The 23207-nt window shown below is 39.9% G+C and overlaps 1 protein-coding gene across 1 annotated transcript in view; it reads left to right on the top strand.

The window, feature by feature from the left end:
• Positions 1 to 23207, top strand: part of LOC137622980 (lysine-specific histone demethylase 1A-like) — a 101454-nt gene that overhangs the window by 75504 nt on the left and 2743 nt on the right. The window contains exons 12-15 of the mRNA XM_068353591.1: positions 552 to 703; positions 11052 to 11133; positions 11325 to 11485; positions 19169 to 19359. Coding sequence (XP_068209692.1) covers positions 552 to 703; positions 11052 to 11133; positions 11325 to 11485; positions 19169 to 19359 — 586 coding nt within the window. The remainder of the gene's footprint in view (positions 1 to 551; positions 704 to 11051; positions 11134 to 11324; positions 11486 to 19168; positions 19360 to 23207) is intronic.

Raw genomic sequence — 23207 nt, 5'->3', positions numbered from 1 at the left:
ACCATGGTTTTCTACTATCTTGGATTAGAGTTCTCTTGTTTGAGGGTACATTCAGGCACTATTTTATCGTATTTCTCTTCCTCTTGTTTTGTTAAAGGAAATTTTATTTTAGTGTTATTACTGTTCTTAAAATATTTTATTTTTCCTAGTTTTCTTTCCTCACTGGGCTATTTTCCCTTTTGGAGCCCCTGGGCTTATAGCATCCTGCTTTTCTAGCTAGGGCTGTAGCTTAGCAAATAATTATAATAATAATGATAATATTAATAATATAGGTATTACTTAAGGGTCTTTGTTGCTTTCCTTTAGCTCCCTCTACTTTGCCTCTGTTCCCACCTTTTTTCCTTCCATTTTGTTGTCTAACCTCTACTAACTTTTATTTCAGTGTAACTGCAGGGTTTTTTCTGGGTGCTGAATGGGTTCACAGGCCCAATGCATGGTTATGTACTCCAAATTTATAAATCAAATCTGTTATGGATTTTCATAAACCTTAATAGAAGTATGTTGAAGTAGCTGTGTTCTGTAGCTCTGTTAATCAAAGTTTTATTTTCCAGCTGATGCTGTGTTATGTACACTTCCACTTGGCGTTCTTAAGCAGTCCATGTGTTCTAATCAGAGTTCGCCTCATACTGTGACCTTCAACCCACCTCTCCCTCAGTGGAAAGTTGATGCCATTAACAGACTTGGATTTGGAAATCTTAATAAGGTGATTTTTTATTTTGTTATCTTATTTTACGTTGTTCATTTAGTCACATTTTTTAACAATTATCGGGCTCGAGTATCTGTTTTACGTTGACATATAAATGGTATTTCTTACCTTAAATGTTTGTCATTTTGGGGTTAAGCTGCAATATGGTTCTAAAAGACTTTCATGTAAAGGCTAGTACAGGGAATCCCATACAATGAGATATACCAAGGAAATATCGTCTTCCCTTCCTTATGGCCATTGTATCAATGTGCATAGCACAGATTTAGTATGGTTAAGGGGGTGGGGGAACCCATGGATTCAGGCTTTATTAAGCCTTTCACAGCATCTCCAATGCTAAATTCGTCGGTTAACTGATGACTCGTTACCTACTAAGAATCATTATTAACACTGAAGACCATGCATTCTCAGGCAATTGCTGTTAGCCATCTTTTCTTTTGTATATGTATGCAGGTATACCTCACCCTAACATCAGTAATTGGTTCCAGGAGAGGCTACTTGAAGTTAAATAGAATTTGAGTCAAATTTACTTGTCACTAGGCTAAACCACAAATAACCATTCCCAGTTATGTATTCTATTTGTAAATGCAAGTTGACTATATGGGTAATAAGAGTATTTTAAGCTTACAAACAAATTGATTTTAATTTTTAATGTAGTACAGAAAAAGTAATCTAAATTTAGGAATAAATGTACATACACAGTGACTGTGTAAGCCTACATATGAGGCTGTCTAAAACTTTGCCAAGATTAAGTTAGTGGTAAGACACTAGGTATTTACATCTAATCATCAGGAAAAGCTGGAAGTAGAGGAGGTTCTTTACAGGATTCCTCTTGGTGAGCACTTTTTCCTCAATCCATTGTGGATAGAGCCAAGCCGAACACATTAGCACCTTATACTTCTCTTACTAGGAAGTAGAGAAAAGAAAGAGGTTTTACATGGGCAAGATTATAATCGTGATGAAGAGTGAGGCAGAGTCCGAAGAGACCGACATTACTAAAGGCTCAACCCATGGCCTGTTCAGCCTGGTATTTATTTCTCTCAAGGTGGTAGAAGGGAAGCAACAACCACCTTCTTAGCAGAAGCTTATAGTAATTTTGGATACTTCCTTTCGCGAGGTAAAAGATTAACAAAAAATGCCTTTAGGTCGAGGGTTGTCGCCATCACTTTAAAAAATGATTAACCTTTTCTCAATGAGGACATATTATTGTCGCGAGTGGTTTGGACTGGTTTGGGAAATCTAAACTTTCTATGAAATAAAATTGGTGTCCAAAACCTTGGCATTAGGCTCCTTTGTCAGAATTCTGGAGAAGAGACCTATAAAGAAGTGTAGATTTTTTTTAATTACAGGGCAGACTTTTTCCTATGAAAATCTTCTGTCTCAAAGAAGGATTTGCCCAAGAGAACGTTAATCATTGATTTCTCTCGTCTCAATAAACACATCATCGCTGATACGACCAAAATGGCAACCTTAGTCCATGTCTGGCAATTACTACACTAAGGTCTTGGGCCTGTACGGTAGGTCTCAAGGATGTTTACTTGTGCTCCCATCTAGCTAAATGTTTTCCGTGTTACCTTAGGCTTATGGCTAGGAGAATTCGTACAGGTTCAGAGTGCATTACGCTATTCGGTCTCAATACAGCTCTAAGGGTGTTTGTAAAACTATCAAAGTTAGTAATCAGACAGCACTCTATACAGAGTGGATCCTAAGTCAGATCTCCTTCCACTAGATCCTCAAAATTATTTTTGATCTCCAAAGGGGAACTGTTTGTAACATTGGAAAATCAGACTTTTCTGCTTATGGAACTCCAAATGGGGATTCTCAGGCAGTTGCAAGAGTTGGATTAAACAGATTGGAACAGATGATCATCCACCAAATTATATTTCAAAAGTTTTTTAAATCCTATCAGACTTAGAGGGACACCTGTGCTTGGGGTTCATCTTGGCCATATAGTCCATGGATTCCATTCATTCAGCATCTGACATTCAGATATAGATATCCATGTTTCCGCCTTTATGACCCAGAACCTTCACATTTGGATTTTCTCTTCCAGATATGTAGAAGAGGCTTCTTAGCTAACAGCATCACTTATTCAGTGAGCTGTGAGAGGTCTTCCACCAGGCAATACCAGTCAGTGTGGAAGGTATGGATGGCCTTCCTTAGGAATAGGACCCCATGCTGGATAACCGTGGACTTGGCTTCCTTTCTGGTCCATTTATTTGAAGATGAGAAGTTTAAGACAAAACATTTTGTCTTATTAATGTGGCTTGACATTATCCCTCAAGCAGTTTTTTAATAAAGTGGATTGGATTTGGATACTTTTGACAAAATTACTCTGCATTTTGTTTTGCCACGAATGTGGGTCCAACTTTTTAGTGCACTTGTCATTGAATATAGTGCTTTATTTTTTGTCAAATTAGATAATTCCCATATTACTGTGAAAGAGCTACTTCAGAAGGCTGTAATTTTGATAGTTTTAGCCTTGGAAGGTAGTTGCTGAACTTGCAGCACTCTTCAGAGAATGGGAGTTCCTCACACTCACTCCTAGATATCTCTTGACACTGATACCGAACCTTCTCTTGGCCAAGAATGAAAAACATCTCCTGATGAGGGACCTTTTTATATTTTGGCTTTACAGCCTAGTTATGGTGACCTCTGTCCATGGTCTACCTAGCAAGCATACTTGGAGATATCAGCATCATGAGTAAAGTAGTCTGTTTCAATAAGTCAGTTTCTACAGGGCCTATTTGTGTTTCATGACCTTCATCAAAAAGACCAGTCCACTCTCCAGAAATAAAACCCTTGGTGAGAAAAAAATTGCTTCTTCATTTGTCTTACTTGCTAATATGCAATTTCAGGATATCCAGAGCATTACAGCAGGGTGTTGACAAGACACTACCTGAAACACATTCAAGTAGATCAACATGAGTGTATGGTTTTCTGCTCAATCCTGGTACTAGTAGTGTACATTGGATTAGTGAAAGGAATCTTCAACTGAGTCCCATAGCAGAGGCACCATGAATGGTATCCAGCTTGCTGTCTGCAGGTATTTTCTCTCATGAGGTGACTGGGTTGACTTATTAATCTTCTCTTTTCACATTTAAGTATGAATAGAGCATTCTTTTGGTTATAGGTGACTGCCATTGTGGGGCACGAGTCTACCTTGTTTTATGTTCTGGGATTAGTTCTTGGGAACCACGCAGCAGCCTAGTACCCTAAAAACGGTTTTGATGAAGAAAACTTCAATTTTTGTGGAGGTGCTGTGTAGTTCCCAAGACCCTCCAACCGGCCTAGACATTGTCCTGGATTGAAAAGGTGGTTACTGCAGGAGAAACAAACATCGGCTGGTACTGCTAGGGTGCCACAGCCCACCCTCCCCCGTTATCCACCACAGATGAAGCTTCATAACACTGGAGCCCCTACTGCTGCTACCTCCGCGGTCATATAAGGCACCGGAGGAAGCAGCAGGGCCTACCGGAACTGCGTCACAATCGCTCGCCATTCATTCCTATTTCTAGCACGCTCTCTTGCCTCTCACATCTATCCTCCTATCACCCAGAGCTTCCTTCACTCCATCCATCCACCCGAACCTTGGCCTTCCTCTTGTACTTCTCCCATCAACTCTTGCATTCATCACCTTCTTTAGCAGACAGCCATTTTCCATTCTCTCAACATGGCCAAACCACCTCAACACATTCATATCCACTCTAGCTGCTAACTCATTTCTTACACCCGTTCTCACCCTCACTACTTCGTTCCTAACCCTATCTACTCGAGATACACCAGCCATACTCCTTAGACACTTCATCTCAAACACATTTAATTTCTGTCTCTCTGTCACTTTCATTCCCCACAACTCTGATCCATACATCACAGTTGGTACAATCACTTTCTCATACAGAACTCTCTTTACATTCATGCCCAACCCTCTATTTTTTACTACTCCCTTAACTGCCCCCAACACTTTGCATCCTTCATTCACTCTCTGATGTACATCTGCTTCCACTGCACCATTTGCTGCAACAACAGACCCCAAGTACTTAAACTGATCCACCTCCTCAGGTAACTCTCCATTCAACCTCGCACCACCTTCCCTTCTTGTACATCTCATAATCTTACACTTACCCACTTTTAACTCTCAACTTCCTTCTCTCACACACCCTTTCAAATTCTGTCACTAATCGGCCAAGCTTCTCTTCTGTGTCTGCAACCAGTACAGTATCATCCGCAAACAACAACTGATTTACCTCCCATTCATGGTCATTCTCGTCTACCAGTTTCAATCCTCGTCCAAGCACTCGAGCATTCACGTCTCTCACCACTCCATCAACATACCAGTTAAACAACCACGGCGACATCACACATCCCTGTCTCGGCCCTACTCTCACCGGAAACCAATCGCTCACTTCATTTCCTATCCTAACACATACTTTACTACCTTTGTAGAAACTTTTCACTGCTTGCAACAACCTTCCACCAACTCTATATAACCTCATCACATTCCACATTGCTTCCCTATCAACTCTATCATACGCTTTCTCCAGATCCATAAACGCAACATACACCTCCTTACATTTTGCTGAATATTTCTCGTATATCTGCCTAACTGTAAATATCTGATTCATGCAACCCCTATCTCTTCTAAAACCACCCTGTACTTCTAAGATTATATTCTCTGTTTTATCCTTAATCCTATTAGTCAGGGTCCAAAACTAAAAATTCCATTGGGGTGGTAGTTTTTCTGCCAAAATTATGAAATTTTCTATCTTGGGAGATTTTGACATGACAAATCCATTGCAACATGGTGCCAAAGCGAAAAATGAACAGAAATGGCTCAAAATGGCGTCCATTTAAAGATGGCAGCCATTTCGTACCATTTCTGCGAAGATAACAATATTTTGTCCATTTCATTGAACAAAATTATCTGTTTTTACTGTTTGGGACTAAACGAGTCTATTTCAAGTAATTTTATTGATTTTATGAATTTGTGTAGTCTTAAATTCAAGATGGCCACTAAAATGTATACGTTAACATTGCCCTTTATTTTTTGAATTTCTACATTTTTTGTTTAAATATTCACAAAATCAAACTGATTATTCATTTTACAGGACAATGTTTATGATGTTTTCATATAAATTATATTAGTATAGATAGTTTGGGGTAATAATATGTTCTCATTTCAGCAATAGGTTGTGAAATAACTGCATCGTAGAAGTATAATAACTAGGGATATGGCGTCATCGGCCAAGCGCCCAGCACGGTTTGATTATGAGCAGAAGTGCTTTGTTTGTCAAAATGATAAGAAGGACCCAAAGACAAAGTTTAGGAAAAATAAGCCTGTTTCTGATGTTACAAATATTCAAGACATAAAATCACAATGTGAACTCTGGAAAAACAAGGTAGAGAGGCCAGCCTGCATAACAGCGGCGTTGGCTATACTAGATGATATCTTTCAGGAAACTGATCATCCCAAGCTAGTATGGCACCGTGAATGTAGGCCTAATTTCATGAGCAAACTTAAACTCGACCGTTTTTCTGATAATGCAGACGCTACTGATATGGACATGGGTGGTTTGGATAATTCTGGAAGAGTATTCCTTAGAAGTCAGGCCAAATCATCAATAAAGATGTAGCTCCTCCCCACATTGAAGAGTCATTATTAGAAAGTGAATCTAAAGGCCAGGAAGAGGTGAAAAGGTTTATGAAGGAAAGGCTTGTTCGCGCTATTGGACAGTCTAAACCAAGTGTACTATTCAGTGCTGCAATGAAGAAAATGAAAAGTCCCACTTTTTCTAACTTATTTGAAGTGGACCAAACAGGCTCTCAGCAAAATAAAGTTGTAAATGCAAACAGAGGTGTGCTACAGCGTCTCTGTGTAGCATATGAAGCTGGAAGGCCAGTAGATCTGCAACATATCGCAAAGCATGAAATGATGTCTGTCCCCATTGCACTATTTTATACAGATAAGACCATGAGGAAAGGAAACAAGTCAGATCTAGTCAACAACATTTGTGAAACTGCAAAAGTTCAGCCTTCCCAAATTGTTCCCCAAATAGACCCCACTTCTTCACAGCATGTTGTTGATGGGATGGCGTATGTCTACAGGGTTTCAACTAAATCGATTAGTACATTCGGAGAATTTGCTACAGAGTACTGCAAGGGGGTATATAAGTTTCCAAGCACAAGGATAGACATTGTGATGGACCGCTATGATGGAACTTCCATCAAAGATGACACACGAAGTGCTAGGGCCTCTAAATCCAAAGACAAACAAGGAAAAAGAAAACAAAAACGCAAAGCGGTGCCAAAAGTAATTTCCCCAGAAGTAAACCTGCCTCAAGGTGACAACTTCAAAAGCTTTTTGAGCATAAATGATAACAAGATTGCTCTGCAGCAGCTCCTTGGTGATACTCTCATCAAAAATGCACCTCAAGATAAGATTATTGTTGTCTCTGGGGCATTTGAAGACCCCATGGATGTCCGTTCATCCTCTTTGGGCATACAGTTAGATAGCATGGAGTCTGACCATGAGGAAGCAGATACCCGTATGGTATTAAGCATAGTCAATTCAACCGCGGAACATATTGTGGTAGTGTCACAGGATACTGATGTATTTGTGATTCTTCTTGCCAACTACAAACATTTTGGAAATAGGAAAGTGTATTTACAGCAGCAGATTGGAAAAGAACAAGAGATCACAGACATCAAATTTGTGGTAGAAGGAATCATAAGCCAAGGCATGGATCCTATATCTATCCCCCTTCTTCACTCTTTAACTGGATGTGATACCACGAGTTATATATATGGCATTGGCAAATCAACTGCATGGAATACTTTTAAGGATTTCCACAATCTTCTGGACAATACTAACCTTAAAAGCCCATCTGAAATTGACTACAAGCACGTTGAAGTCTTCATGTGCAGATTGTACAAAGACAACCAGTCATCATCGTTGGACGCCATGCGAGTTAAGAGTATATTGACTACCAATCGCCCAGAAGAAATACCCCCTACTAGTGATGCAGCTCGGCTGCACATCTCTCGTGCCTTCCTTCAAGCGCATGTATGGCAAAATGCTACTGAGCCTGTACTTGAAATGAAAACAAATGCTCTGATCTCCGTGGGGTTCAACTTAGATAGTGAGAAACAGAAATTGATACCAGTTATGATGACAAATCATCCCATTCCAGACGCTGTCATTGAAATGGTGTCATGTAATTGTAAAACTGGCTGCCAATCAAACAAGTGCAGTTGTTTCAAATCTAAACTTCAATGTACAATCCTTTGTCATAAGAGATCCAAAGAAGACCAGCCATGCATAAATAATTTTGTCTAGTTTGTTTTAGCAGTTGTGGACAGTTTAAAAAATTAGCAAATGTTTTATGTTAAAAGTGAATTAAGTTTTAACTTTTGAGCCTGTGTGCACTTTTGTTTAAGTTTATCATCAGTTGCACCTGCATTAGCCGCCCGCAGCTAGACTACTTTTTGATACCTAGTTCAACATAATATCGTATCCCATGTGAAGTAGTACCAGTTACAATAAAATATATTCATTACATATAACTATATGTTATTAAAAACTACTAATTGTGATGCTGCAATCTGTGTAACATTGTTCAAAATCAGTACTGATGTTTCCATATCATTTGTGAAAAATTGCAATCAATGGAGACAATTCCGTAAATTACAGAGATAGTCTAAACCCTCTGTTTTGGCGGCCATCTTGGATTTAAGGCAACAAGAATGTGTTCATTCAATTAAATCATTAAAAATGAACTCACTGAGGTATACATATTAAGTGTAGATCACTTTGTTCAGTCAAACTGACAAAATATGTTTATCTATACAGATATTACACGAAATGGCAGCCATCTTGAAACAGATGCCATTTTGATCCATTTCCGGTCATTTCTCGCTTTGGCACCATGCTGCAATGGATTTATCATATCAAAATACCCCTAGATATGAATTTTCATAATTTTGGCAGGAAAACTACCACCCCCAATTAAAAAATCACTTTTATGAGATTTGGAACCTGACTATATTAATCAGTACTCTACCATACACTTTTCCAACTACTCTCAACAAACTAATACCCCTTGAATTACAACACTCCTGCACATCTCCCTTACCCGTATATAGTGGTACAATACATGCACAAACCCAATCTACTGGTACCATTGACAACACAAAACACATATTAAACAATCTCGCCAACCATTCAAGTACAGTCACACCCCCTTCCTTCAACATCTCAGCTCTCACACCATCCATACCAGATGCTTTTCCTACTCTCGTTTCATCTAGTGCTCTCCTCACTTCCTCTCTTGTAATCTCTCTCATTTCCATCTCCCATCACTGGCACCTCAACACCTGCAACAGCAATTATATCTGCCTCCCTATTATCCTCAACATTCAGTCAACTTTCAAAATATTCCGCCCACCTTTTCCTTGCCTCCTCTCCTTTTAACAACCTTCCATTTCCATCTTTCACTGTCTATTCAATTCTTGAACCAGCCTTCCTTACTCTCTTCACTTCTTTCCAAAACTTCTTCTTATTCTCTTCATATGAATAACCCAATCCCTGACCCCACCTCAGGTCAACTGCCCTCTTTGCCTCACTTACCTTGTGCTTTACTTCCACATTTTTCTCTCTATATCTTTCATACTTCTCTACTCTATTACCTCTGCAGCCATTCTTCAAAAGCCCTCTTTTTCTCTTCCACTTTTACCTTCACTCCTTCATTCCACCATTCACTGCCCTTCCTCATGCTGCCTCCAACAAACTTCTTGCCACACACATCACTTGCAATACCAACAAAATTTTCTTTTACTAACTTCCACTCCTCCTCTAAATTACCAGTTTCTCTTACTTTCACTTTGTCGTATGTCATTTTCAACCTTTCTTGATATTTACTTTTTACTCCCGGTTTTCTTAGCTCTTCAACCCTCACTAGGTCCCTTTTACATCCACTTACTCTATTTCCCCATTCTTTTGCTACAACTAATTTTCCTTCCACCAAGAAATGATGAGACATATCGTTAGCCATACCCCTAAACACGTACATGTCTTTCAATCTTCCAAACATTCTTTTAGTTATCAACACATAATCCATTAATGCCCTTTCTACCACTCTTCCATTTGCCACTCTTACCCATGTATATTTGTTTTTATCTTTCTTTTTGAAAAAGCTAGAACTTATCACCATCTCTTGCTCAACACACATATCTACCAGTCTCTCAACACACTCATTTTCACCTGGTACGCCATACTTCCCAATGTCACCTACCTCTCCAGCGCCCACTCTAGCATTTAAGTCACCCATGACAACTACATAATTCCTTCTACCTAGTCCTTCTACACACCTAGTTAATTCATTCCTGAACTCATTCCGCTCATCTTCACTTTTCTTACAACCTGGCCCATTCGCACTGACAAAAGCCCAACATTCCCTACCCAACCTAACCCTTACCCACATTAACCTAGATGATATCTCCTTCCATTCCACTACTTTACCTGTCATCCATTCACTCAGCAATAAAGCCACACCTCTTGCTCTTCCTCTTTCAATCCCAGACACTACCAAACATTTCACCAAACATCTCTTCACCTTTCCCTTTTATCTTTGTCTCACACAAAGTCAATATATCCATCCTTCTATTCCTAAACATACTTCCAATTTTACATCTTTTACTCTCTATCGTGCTACATCCACGCACATTCAAACACCCCAAACCTAGTGTGCGGGGAGCAGTCACTCTCTCCCCCAGCTCCACCTCTTTGATGTCTCACAGGATTATAATACAGGAGAGGGGGTTCCCAGCCCCCACGTCCCGTCCCTTTTAGTCGCCTCTTACGACACGCAGGGATATGTTGGCGCTATTCAAATTGTTTTTAAACCCCCGCGGCCACAGGGGGCTGACACACTTTTTGGAATAGAATGTGTGTGGTGTGGTTTTTTTTTTTTTTCTTTTATCTTTTTCGTCGTCGTCATGTATTGGATTCCTTGTTCTAGCCTTTACAGGGAAGTCATTGGGAACTAACAGCACCTCCCCAAAATTAGGATTTTCCTTCCTCAAAACACCATTTTTAATCCTGAAGGTCTAAGATGAAATATGATGTAGAATAGTTCACATAAATTTGAAACAGTAATATGCTTTGAGGTCTTGCAAGATACATGTACTGTAATGGGAAGTTGAGAAAATTGGTTTTCATAAAATTCCATATACAGTATTCACTATGTATAGTTTCATTTTCTTCACTGCACTGATAGGTTTAGAAAAAATAAAATACCTCTCCTATACATTATTCAGTTATGAATATTTGTTTATAAAAATAAATTTTCAGGTTGTTTTATGCTTTGACCGAGTGTTTTGGGATCCTAATGCCAACCTATTTGGTCATGTAGGATCCACAACAGCAAGTAGAGGTATGTATGTAAATATGATGAAGACTTGACAGATACTAATTGTAAGTTTAAGGCCTGAGTGATTTGCGTTATATATTTAAAATAGAAAATTCATGATCCTTACTTGGAAATAAGGTTTAGAAATATTAAAAATTTATACTTAAGAGCCTTAGATCTCGATAGATATATCTTTTCAACTTATAACATTCCAGGTGAACTTTTCCTCTTCTGGAATCTATATAGAGCTCCAGTTTTGCTTGCATTAGTTGCTGGGGAAGCAGCTGCCATCATGGAAAATGTCAGTGACGATGTTATCGTTGGCCGATGCATTGCGGTTTTGAAGGGTATATTCGGAAATTCAGCAGTACCTCAGGTAATTTGTACTGTATTTTATGTATATGTATAGTATTTATGTTTTCTGTAATATTTTATTATACTTTTAATTTCCAATCATTTACCTCAGATGGATGGAAGTTTATGACAAATTTGAAATTTTGGAGGATATATTTTGTTATTGAACTTACTAAAAAAACAGCTAAACAAATTTCCCATGTCAGGGGAAATAATTTGAAAAATCCATTCTTATGGGGTACCAATTTCCCATCCTTTTTAATGATAAACAAGTTGTAAACATAAAAATGGAAGTTTGGCAATTAGGATGACATTAAATATACGATGCGCACATCATCCCAAGGGACCGACTTGATCACATCTGTTGTGGATATCATTGTTTGAATGCGCACCACCTCTGTATTCAATCTGTGACACGAGCAGCTGCAAGGATGTCATGTCATATCTTTTTCAAAAACATAACATCTTTGAATATTCAAAAAAGCGATACTATATTACAATTAGAAATGAACAATGGCAGTTACTTTAATAAAACTTTAAAAACAAAATGTCTGCATCTAAAAGTAAAAATAGCACTATTCTAACCATGATTAAAGATTATTGGGTCACTTATTTTCATACATAAAGTGTTTATTAACATAAGTGCAACCTAACTTTAAAATCTTATTAATGAAATGTGTTGAAATACAGCTCCATTTTTGTCTTCTCATGTAATTCATACGGTCCCATTTTTGTCTTTCAAACTCTATTGATTCTCCAGTACAGAATCTACGTAAATTTTTCACACTTCTTATAAGGAATCTTTTTCATGCAAAAATAATCTTAACAATATTAGGTTCATGATTGATATGTTTATTTCTTGATGGTGTTATGTTTACAGACATGCACTTTGTTAATAGTATATATTCTGAAAGTGGGAGGGAATTAATCCTCCGAGAAGGTGAGGTTTATGTTTGGTAGAAATTTATTTCTTAATGGTGTTCTTATTTATTTAAATGAATCTTACCTTGTAGTCATCATGCTAAAATCATCTTTTATTTCTCCCCCTCCTTTGTGACTCCACGGGAGGAATATTAATTAAAGCTCATGCCCATTTACCCTAGAGTAAAAAGGAAAACTAATAAGTCTGACTCTTACTTCATAAGGATAACTGATGAATACTGGCTGCCTGACCTTCCATTATTTTGCTTCTGAAGGACATGGTTGATTTGGTCCTTCCCTCCCCGCTATCCGTCTGAGCTACTCCTGCAGGGGTCATGGATGCACTAAGTACCACACATGAATGTTGTACTGTGTGGATTTGTTTCAGGTAGCATTCAATGAACACCCTATAGCCAGAACAGCCTTGAAAACTTTTGATGTCCTAAAATTGAATATTAGCAAAGGATGTTAATGGATAGGCAATTTTTCTCTTGTGGGTATTAGCGATGGAGACAGGATCAGCTTTTTCTAATTAAGGAGGTCATCAAGGTATGGATAGCCCCTTTGTTCTGACACACTACAATATAAACCATGAGCTCTTTATAGGGAATATACTTTCTGCAAAGCTGGAAACTAGCCATAAGACTTTAGTGAGGGAGTTAGTGCCGGCTACCCCTCTCTCACACACACGTGCTACACCGCCACTTTTGCTTTTGGCTCGGAGGAGTGTGAACATTCCGTCTCTCAAACCTGTTGACAAACTGGCTTTGACTTTTCTTGTTGAGGATTTCTTTGGGTCTCAGGGTTCCTGTCTTCTGGGCTTGACTGGCCTTGAATGTCAAATGCGACACCTTTGAAGCTGTTCCCCATTCCCTTCATCTTGCATGCAGTCTCTGTAGTGCATAGGACTCTCCTTGTCACTTGTGTCGGGAGTGACCATCCTCCCAGTGGGTGAAATTTGGTTGGTGGCAGAAGAGGAAGTCTAAAAGGGATTCTTCTCCTTCTGGGTCTTCCTCGAAGGCAAAGAAACCCCTGCTTCCTTCTACGTTGGCCTAATCCCTTCCACTCTGACTCTGCTTGCTCGTTCTCCTCCGGTGGACAGTCAAGTAAGAGTGATAGTTACTCTTGAGGTAAGTACCGTTAGAGCTCTGTTGACCCCTGGACAGCCCCTAGGTGCAGACACTGTCGCTTTCCTTAGCCAAGCAATGGTGTCCACCACCGGGGAAGTCTCTTGTTACTGCTTGTGGCAACTCCTACCTGCTAGGGGCTTTCGGGTCTCCCCTGCTAAGGAATGGTTTTTTGCGTGTTACAGTTCAGTGCACAGTGGGAGAGCATATCTGCCTCCCTAAGGATTAACTACAGTTATCCTTTCAGAGAATCAGGAGGTAATACACCAACAGTTTCCTAATGCCCTTAGCTATAGCTCTGTATGCATTGCTACCTTCTTTCCTACAGCTCCAGCATACGAACAGGAGTAGTTACAACCGGTACTCCTCGGAGTTACTAGTCTGGGTTTTCTCCCACATTCCTCCTAATACTGGAGTACGAAGGTGACCCAGAAGCTGCTTGAACGAAAGTTACTCTCCATCAGCCACTGTCCAGCAATCTTCCCGCTTGCGGGGAGAATTGCCTGCAACGCCACCAGGGTGTCGGTCGCCTTTCCCGCCCGCGGGAGAGACTGCCTTCACCTGAGTGTTTTCCCCCCCGGGATATTCCTCCGGCGGGAGTTGGATTCCATGCCTCGCTCTTGCTCTTTGAAGCTTGGCGACGAGGGGTTAGGTGACTGCTTGCAGTTCCTGCTCATCGCTGACGTACCCTCAGAATACAAATGAGTCTCATGAGCATTTTCCCTTTTAGGTCTTTGCCGCAGATGGTGATGCATCTCGACTACTTGCAGTTGCTGCCTCTCCCATCGACGAGTCTCTTAGGCTTTAACTCTTAGGGGTTATTAACGACATCGTGTCTTTGGACACAACAAAACTCTTGGAGCTTTGTGAGGCCAGGCCCTCATGATTTCTATCTCTTACAAGGGAGAAACTACTTGTAGGCTATAACTCTTCCCGGTTATTACCTACATTGTGCCTGTTGGGGCACAAACTTCCTTGTGAGGTATAACCCTTCCTGGTTATTGCCACAGATTATGATACCTGCCAACCGCTTGCGGTTACGTATCACATCACGCCCCTGGGGCACAACAGGCCTTGTCAGCTATAATCCTTTGGGGTTATTGCCGTAGATGATGATGCTGGCTGATTGCTTGTGGCCACCAACTCTAATTATCGTGGCCATAGGGCACAACAAGGCTCTTGGAGTTATGTGAGTACAGGCCCTTCAGGATCTCCTCCTCTGGTTTTCCTTCCCTTACAAGGGAAAGTTTAGTTTTCCTGCTGTGTTAACACACAGAAAAACCTTTTTTCCAGTCTTACTCATGCCTCCTAATTCAGGAGCATATTAGACTACTCGACAGACCTCCTCCGGGAGTGATGATAAGTGTTTGTCCCATGCATGAAGGAACAAACCCTCGCGAGTCAGTGTCTCTTGCAGACGAGCGGCTGCTCAAACGCTGTTATCGATGTGCTCAGGCAAGCTCCTCTCGCAGACAATGTCTGCGCAACTACAGTTACTCGCTAACACCTTCTTAGTGAGGTTCTAGCACAAGATACTTTGGTTGTGCATGAGCTCTCACCTTTACAATTGCAAGATGTGAACTTGCGTCAGTACAATCCCCCGGGTTTTTGCCGCAGACGGGAATGCCTGCTAACTGCTTGCGGCCACTGCATCCCACCGCTGTGCCCCTAGGGCACAATGAGTCTCGTTAGGCATAATATTGCGGTGTTATTGCCATAGATATGAATGCTTTCCGACCGCTAGCAGCCGCCACTTCCCACCTTGGTATGGAGAACACCGAGTCTTGTGAGACAAATTCTCTGATTACTCCTCTGTACGAGATAGAGAACTCTTAGGAACTCTCACATGTTGCCAGCCTCTGATCCTTTGTAGGTAGTAGGTTGGCCAGGGCACCAGCTGCCCATTGAGATACTACCGTTAAAGAGTTATGGGGTCCTTTGACTGGTCAGACAGTACTACAGTGGATCCTTCTCTCTGGTCATGGTTCTTTCCCTTTGCCTACACATACACCGAATAGTCTGACCTATTCTTTACAGATTCTCCTCTATTCTCATACACTTGACAACACCGAGATTACCAAACAATTCTTCTTCACCCTAGGGGTTAACTACTGCACTGTAATTGTTCAGTGGCTACTTTCCTCTTGGTAAGGGTAGAAGAGACTCTTTAGCTATGGTAAGCAGCTCTTCTAGGAGAATGACACTCCAAAATCAAACCATTGTTCTCTAGTCTTGGGTAGTGCCATAGCTTCTTTACCATGGTCTTCCACTGTCTTGGGTTAGTTTTCTTGCTTGAGGGTACACTCAGGCACATTATTCTATGTAATTTCTCTTGCCCTGGTTTTTATAGTTTATATAGGAAATATTCATTTTAGTGTTGTTACAGTTCTTAAAATATTTTATTTTTCCTTGTTTCCTTTCCTCACTGGGCTATTTTCCCTGTTGGGGACCCTGGGCTTATAGCATCCTGCTTTTCCAACTAGGGTTGTAGCTTGGCAAATAATGATAATAATAATCTCTGCCTCACTCTGTCATGCCTTCAGGGCATAACGGTCATGTAAGACATAACCCTTCGAGGTTATTCCATGAAGCTTCTATTCCCGATGGGACGAAATCAGCTTATGCTTACATTTACGAATGATAGCAAACAAGTATTCACTTGCTTGCAGGTATACTTGTCCCTCCCATGAGGCAGACGGGCAAGTGCCTACTACCGACAAAGGTCTGAACTGTGATTGCTTTGCTAGCTGCATGTGCTCCTCATAGGTGCACGCACGCCCACGAACATGTTCACAATGCTTGGACTAGTCAGCAATAATTTTCTTTTGAGCAATGGTGATCTGCTTTGACGCGCAAACAGTGTTCCCGTAAGCGACTCCATGAGCTACCTTAAGTGCTCACCACATGAACATGTGTTCACGATCTTCAAGCTCGTGTACGAGCACTCATTCTGAGCAGAGACGTTACGATTTGCCACACCCGCAGATGGGCAAGCAAGCTAATACTATGACAAAGGCTGTTCGATTTGCCAGTTGCATGTACTTCCCTCGCAGCCTAATAGACACTCGTGAGGAGGAGCAAGGGCTCTTACCTTGACATAGGTAGTCTGCCCTCAAGGGAGCTCTTCCTTTATCCCAGGCATAAAGAATACCTGTCATCAGGGAGAAGGAGGTCTCATTTGCGAATATTTATCGATATTACCCAATCGAGTATCGGGCACAATGAACCATTCGGCTGCACCTCGATCTTTGTTTTCCCGTGTGGTACCCGATAGAGGGTATTTCTGCCCTGAGATTTGGGAAACCTTCTTTATATATAGGAAAATTTTTTGGTCTGTGTTACTAGTCCGTAACCATTAACCAGACTTATACATCAGCTACCCGGCTGACATACTGTATGTGACTGAAGATACATCTCAATCTTGTCCTTCAAAAGTAGTTGGTTACAACCGGGAGATCATTTGAGAGCAATCATCTAGGGGTGATTGGCGGCATAGCACAGGTGTATGTGTGTGAGCGGGGTAGCCAGTAATACCTCCAAACCCCCCCCTCTAACTAGCGATGTATATTTATACCTCACTAAAATTCTTGAGGCTAGTTTCCAGCTTTGCTGAAAGTATATTATATATAAAGAGCTCAAGGTTTGTATTGTTAGGAAAAATACAATTACTTCTAAATTTCTCATGTTTAAAGAGACTGTTTGGTCTGGGTATTTTGAAACAAACTACCTCCTGAAGATGTGGATCTCTGCAAGTATAATTTTAAAGTCGTCACCAGACAGAGCCTGCTGTCTCCTCACTCAAGAGCCGAGATATAGAGTGGATCCCATCTCTGAAGAGGCTTTTAGAAACCTGCACCTTTCTATTACTGTACTCCTTTCCTCATCATTTTGTGTACAGAAGAGTAGAGTTCTTGTGGTGTGGAGGAGCCCCTTTGAGACTATGTTCCCACTGAGAAGAGATCCAATATTCCCAAAAATGAAGGTTTACTGGGTCCTCTGTTTCTCTTGAAGGATCTCCATTGTCCTCCTTATGCATTAAACACCAAGTTTGACTGACCTTGATAGAGGTAACATTGGTGGCCCCACTCCTCCTGATGAAACCTCTGTTTTTGGGTGGGAAACAGGAGCTGGCTTCTTTGTGGGGTATTTAGAAGGCTACTGCTGGATCTTATAGGGAGTGGGCTTGTGAAAGGGATTTTTTAAAAATCTCTTCACTACGATGATGTACTCCTAACATCAAAACATGCTAGGTACAATAATATTTGCCGTACTGGACACGCCATTTACAAATATAAACCATATGGTAGTTAAAATCATTTTTTTATCTTATCAAAGAGTACAACACATGGTTGTATATCACACCAAATTATATTTTACTATAAAAGCTCCTCCCCATGATTTCAGCCCCTCCTTTCACTCAGCCAACCAATGAAGACTGTGGTTCTGGCCTCTATTCCTTATTGGGTAAGGGGTATTTTAGTATGTTTTATGCAACCATGCCATTCTCTTTAGCCAGTGGTGACATTCCTTAGGTGAGGCATTACCCTCCCCCCTCAACACCCCCCCAACTTAAGAGATGTAGCTCTCCTTACTTCTCACCTCACCATTAACTGAGACACCTGCAATTGTAGTCTTTCTTCGTGATTATGTAAAGGCTATTTTAGAGTATTTCTTTGTTGGTATACATGATCAAATCACACAAGTATTCTTTAAAGTGAAACGCAACTGTGTTGCTCCCCCCCTCAGGTACTCAAATGCGACTGGTGGCCATTTAGGGCTTGGAGAGCTTATTGCATGTAGTGGCTGCTGACTGTCCCTTCTTTTACAGATGAATATTTTGTATGGGACTTTGATTAACATTCCACATATTAGAGGAATTCTTTGTAAATATTGAAAGATGAGGACTAACTCTCTTTGTAGGAAGAGAAATTATGCTAATAAAGTTTGTGCTATGACTAGGTTAAATACAGTTATTCCTGTCAGTGATTATTTCACATGTTTAAACCTCATCATTATTAATTGGAAAATTTCATGGACTAATGAAAGATGTTAAAACCAATCACACCCAGTGTTCAAACTGTGTATTCTTTATAAAAAAATACCTCCATTTTAATATCAAAATCTTTAAACTGGTCTACTAATTTCTGGCTTTAGAGGTGGGTATTATGCTAATAATAACCCCAATAACATATTTGTTCCCTTACAATTTTGTTTTCAACTTTTTAGCATATTTATAAGATTAACAGTATAAAACTCTTCAATAAACATGTTGATTCAGTGGCTGAAACTTTGTACAGTACATTTCATCTTTGAATAACTATTAATATTTTGTTGACAATTGATGTTTTTTAGTGTAAAAGTAAATTACTTAGCATTAATCCTAAAGTGTCATTTTACACCGATAAAAAACTGACTTTCAAATTGTTGGAGACGTCTTAAAATATATAATATACAGTGTATTATATTTTACAATATTATTCATTATAGTGGCTGTGTACTTCAAGTGTTATGAACTTGCAATAATCTATATTGATAAAATTATATAAATCCAGTTTATCATATAAAAAACTATTTTTGTTCAGACAATCTATTATGTATATTCTAATAAAGATTGGCATATATGTAAGTATGGATCAATATAATCTAATCATCAACAGCCAAAAGAAACTGTAGTGACAAGATGGAGAGCTGATCCCTGGTCAAGAGGGTCCTATTCTTTTGTATCAACTGGGGCATCAGGCAATGACTATGATATCCTTGCTGCTCCTATTTCACCACCTCAGCCATCCCAGAATGCTGCTCAGGGTCAACCACAGAATGCAACCGATACACCACCTCTTCCGCCAAGGTATGTGTTGCTCAATTTGAATTCTCATTTTAGGAAGAGTAAGACAATGAAAAGAAAAGTGAGCCAACACTTGTGAATAATGGAACTGATTGAAAGAAGACAGTAATCACTAGTAAATCATTAAATAGGATAACATCATTTTTAATTCTTCATGATTTCTTTGAATCCTTCCCTTGAAAACTTAAAGGCTATTAATTCAGAAGTGCCAACTTCACAAAAATATACTCCCCTCTGAGGGACCACTATACAGTACCTCCATTACCTGCCATGCCCAGATCAGAGAGTTGAAAACGGGCGCCGAGTAAGTACAGTACCATAGCAAAGAGTTGTTCCGACACTAATACAAACCTTCGTTTTTTATGTAGTAGTGTAACTTTGGCGAAGCTGGAACACAGCTGTTGAAACTTTTAATAAGTGATAATAACCATATAGGTTGTTTCCAGTCGATAGGAGGGAAGCATACACACACCCTTCCGCGTTCATTCACTACAACTCCACTTTGATTTCAGCAATGAGTGGAGACAGATCTCTGTCCCTGCTGGCAGGAAACTGGGCAAATTCCAGCTATGCTCTTGGTCTTTGTTCCTGGTATGACACTATAGTGTCTCAGGGATATTGTCCTTGAGTCGATAACTTGATTAATGCTATCATGTTCTGTTTAACTCCTTAGATTAGCCTAGTGTGAAAGCTCATTCTCACTTCCTTAGACTTAGACTTCTATGAAGTTTTTGACCAGGGTCAGACTTCTCTACGAGGAAGTCTGTTTCTCTCTGTGTTTATTGTCCGACCCTTCAAGGTTTTTCGATGGACATATGCGAGCAACACGTGTCTTAGCGAGTGTTGTTTATTCAACATTTTCATCCTCTCTTGTTAGAAGCCAGTTGCTTCCCAATCCGATGATGATCAAATTATTTTAGCCATTTGAAAGGTTTGCTTAACAAGCTGCCTCTCAGTGTGAAATCAGGTAGAAGCTTCTGAGCTTGCCAACCTCTCAAGGTTTTTCAACGGACTCAGTAACAAGGGTGAGCTATTGTCCTAACCTGGTAGTCTATCTGACTCAGAAGCACGAATGTGTTCTGACATCATTGTGTTATAGCTCTTTAGAGCTCCTGGAGATCTTGGCAAGCTGTCTTAGCTCGGTCAGTGTGCACTAAAGGTGAAAACATTCCTTTCACCTGAGAGTTTTCTTGGAACAAGCAGTTGCTCAACTCATACAGTGAATATTCGGGTGCTCAAATTACCTGTGCTAGCACTCTCAGCTCAATCCCCATGGCCCGTTGAAAGGAAATCACTCGATTTGCCCAATGGTTTTCCACGGTTTTTCTATAAATATGACTTCTTCAGATATATGATACAGTATTGATTCGACAGATATTAAAACTTTTCTTAAAATTTTTTTCATTTAAATTGGATACTGTATATTATCAATAAAAGAAAATACTAACTTACCAAGATAAATTTATTAATTTTCATATATAAAAATATATTATTTCTAAGAAAATAGTTTAAGTGTACTATTTCCAATAGACTGGTGACATTACATTTAAAAAGTGATCGTAAATTTGAACAGTCGTAAGTCGATGACTACCAGTAGTATGAAGGATACCCACATCAGCCTACCATAAGGTGCTGAAGATTGGTCTGGGTAGGACTGTTCACCTGCAACTGATGAAATAGTGGTGGCTGCCCCATCAAGCTTATGATTGCTAGCCGACCCCAAAGGCACAGGTTGATGTGTGAGCTCCACACCGGCACGAGGCAGTTGCATGAACGATACCTCCAATGGCCTACCATGTGATGCTGGAGATCAGTCTGGGTAAGACTATTTCCCTGCAATTGATAAAACAGCAGTTGCTGTCACCCCACTGAAGATTGCTAGCTAACCTTGGAAGATACAAGTTGATGTGTGAGGTGCATATTGACAAAAGGAGGTGTCATGAACGATACCCCTAAGCCTTAACTGACACTCCCTCCTGAAGAAGGAGAGGGATCACTACACTGTAAATTCCAATGTACTTTTAGTAACAGGTCTTCCCACACAACTGTTTTCTTTCTCTTCTTCTCCAGGAAGGAAGTATTTGAAGAAAAGGAGGCAGAAGAGAGGGAGAATAAACTTTCTCTGTTTCCCATTGCAAACCATTCTTACTAGCTGTCTCAAAGGAATTATGGTCTGGGCAGCCAATTATGACTGCACTCCCTTGGAGAAGGAAGCTACAAGTACTTCCTCCACCAAAACAGAAACCACTACACGGAAAACTGTCAGTGCCAGGTGTACCCGGCAGATGATTAGTTCTAATTATCAAGTATGCAGGTGCAGGCGACACTCAGGCCTAATCAGGTAACTCCCTCCTAAGCCAAAGAAACTACCACAATGCAAGACAATTTATGCTTCAAGTTCATTTTCTTCCTGAAGGAGGTATTGGGGGCTGCTACTTCGTGTCATTTCCTCAGAAATGTACACAACACATGAGGATCCACTTCACCACTTGCTTACCTTAGGATGTGCGTTAGCTTATAATCAACATGAGGAAAAAAAGAAAAAATGCAATAAAAACAAGTCGGGCAACGCAACAGTACGTCCGCACTGGTTGCGGCCAAAGACAAGAGTGGCTATTCTGTGACTGCAGGGGGGGTGGGGCTTCATCCCCACCTCAAATTTGTTAACAATTTAATGGCAATTCCAGAGCTGCCGAAGACATATCAATATTTAAAAGGATGAAAGGTTTTTCTTATCTATACAAACTCAAGTCCTTTGAATAAAATTTCCCATCTATTCCAGCTCTGCTGAAGGCCTATGTATTTTAACCCTTTTACCCCCAGGCTATTTGGAAATTTACAACCCTTAACCCCCAAGGGGTTGTTTTTTTCCCAGCACATTTTGCAGTACAGTATATATATTTTTTTAAATTGCTCTAACAGCCTTAATTTTTGTCATAGAGAGGTCAGGTTGGTCTCATTCTCTTGGAAAATGCCAGAATTTTTTAAAAAAATCATCAAAAATATGAAAAAAAAATTTCATAGCATTTTTTTGCAAGGACGTACTGGTACGTCCATGGGGGTAAAGGGATGGCTTTTGTGAAACGTACCAGTACGTCCTTTGGGGGTAAAAGGGTTATAGGATTCTGGTTTGTATACCTAGCAAAAATACATACAGTATTACTTTTAAAATTCGTGTTCTCTTAGTAGTCTTTAGAATAGAAATTTTAGGTATATCATATGTGTGAAGTCACCATGACTGAAAAGACATTAAAGCATTGAGTTATATAAGACCAAATACATCACAATATACTCAGTTATATTATGGGGAAGAGTAATTTGATACTGATGTGGGATTAATGTATATAATTGAATTGTTTGAGCCTGTTATATTTTTTTTTTTATCAAAGCCTATTCTATGTACAGTGATACCTCTGGATACGAAAGTTTCTGCTTACGAAAAATTCAGGATACGAAAATTTTTATGCCCCAGTATACGAAAAAAATTTCAGGATACGAAAAGCTTACGAGATCCCAACTCATCGCTGAGAGTAATTTTAAAAATTTTCAACTTTTTTGTTTATTAACTGTACCTTTTTTTTCAGGGTATCAACCCTTAATTTAGGTGTACAGGTAACAATACACCACTGATCCAAATGCTTTACATACAGTACCGTAACTTTTATACAGTAGTAAAGAAAACGGACCGTTTTCTTAGGGCTTGGAGGGGATAACTAGGCTATAACTACTGTACATTATTTAATAATCTCATGGTGGTTTCTGGAATGGATTAGGCTGTTTTTAACGGTTGGGTTAATTATTGAATGATAGAAATGGCTGCATTGCATGTTTATTACTACAGTTTAGCGTGT

Source organism: Palaemon carinicauda, chromosome 30, assembly GCF_036898095.1.
Source record: "Palaemon carinicauda isolate YSFRI2023 chromosome 30, ASM3689809v2, whole genome shotgun sequence".
Classification (NCBI taxonomy): Eukaryota; Metazoa; Arthropoda; class Malacostraca; order Decapoda; family Palaemonidae; genus Palaemon; species Palaemon carinicauda.
This window is presented reverse-complemented; position numbering and strand designations above follow the sequence as displayed.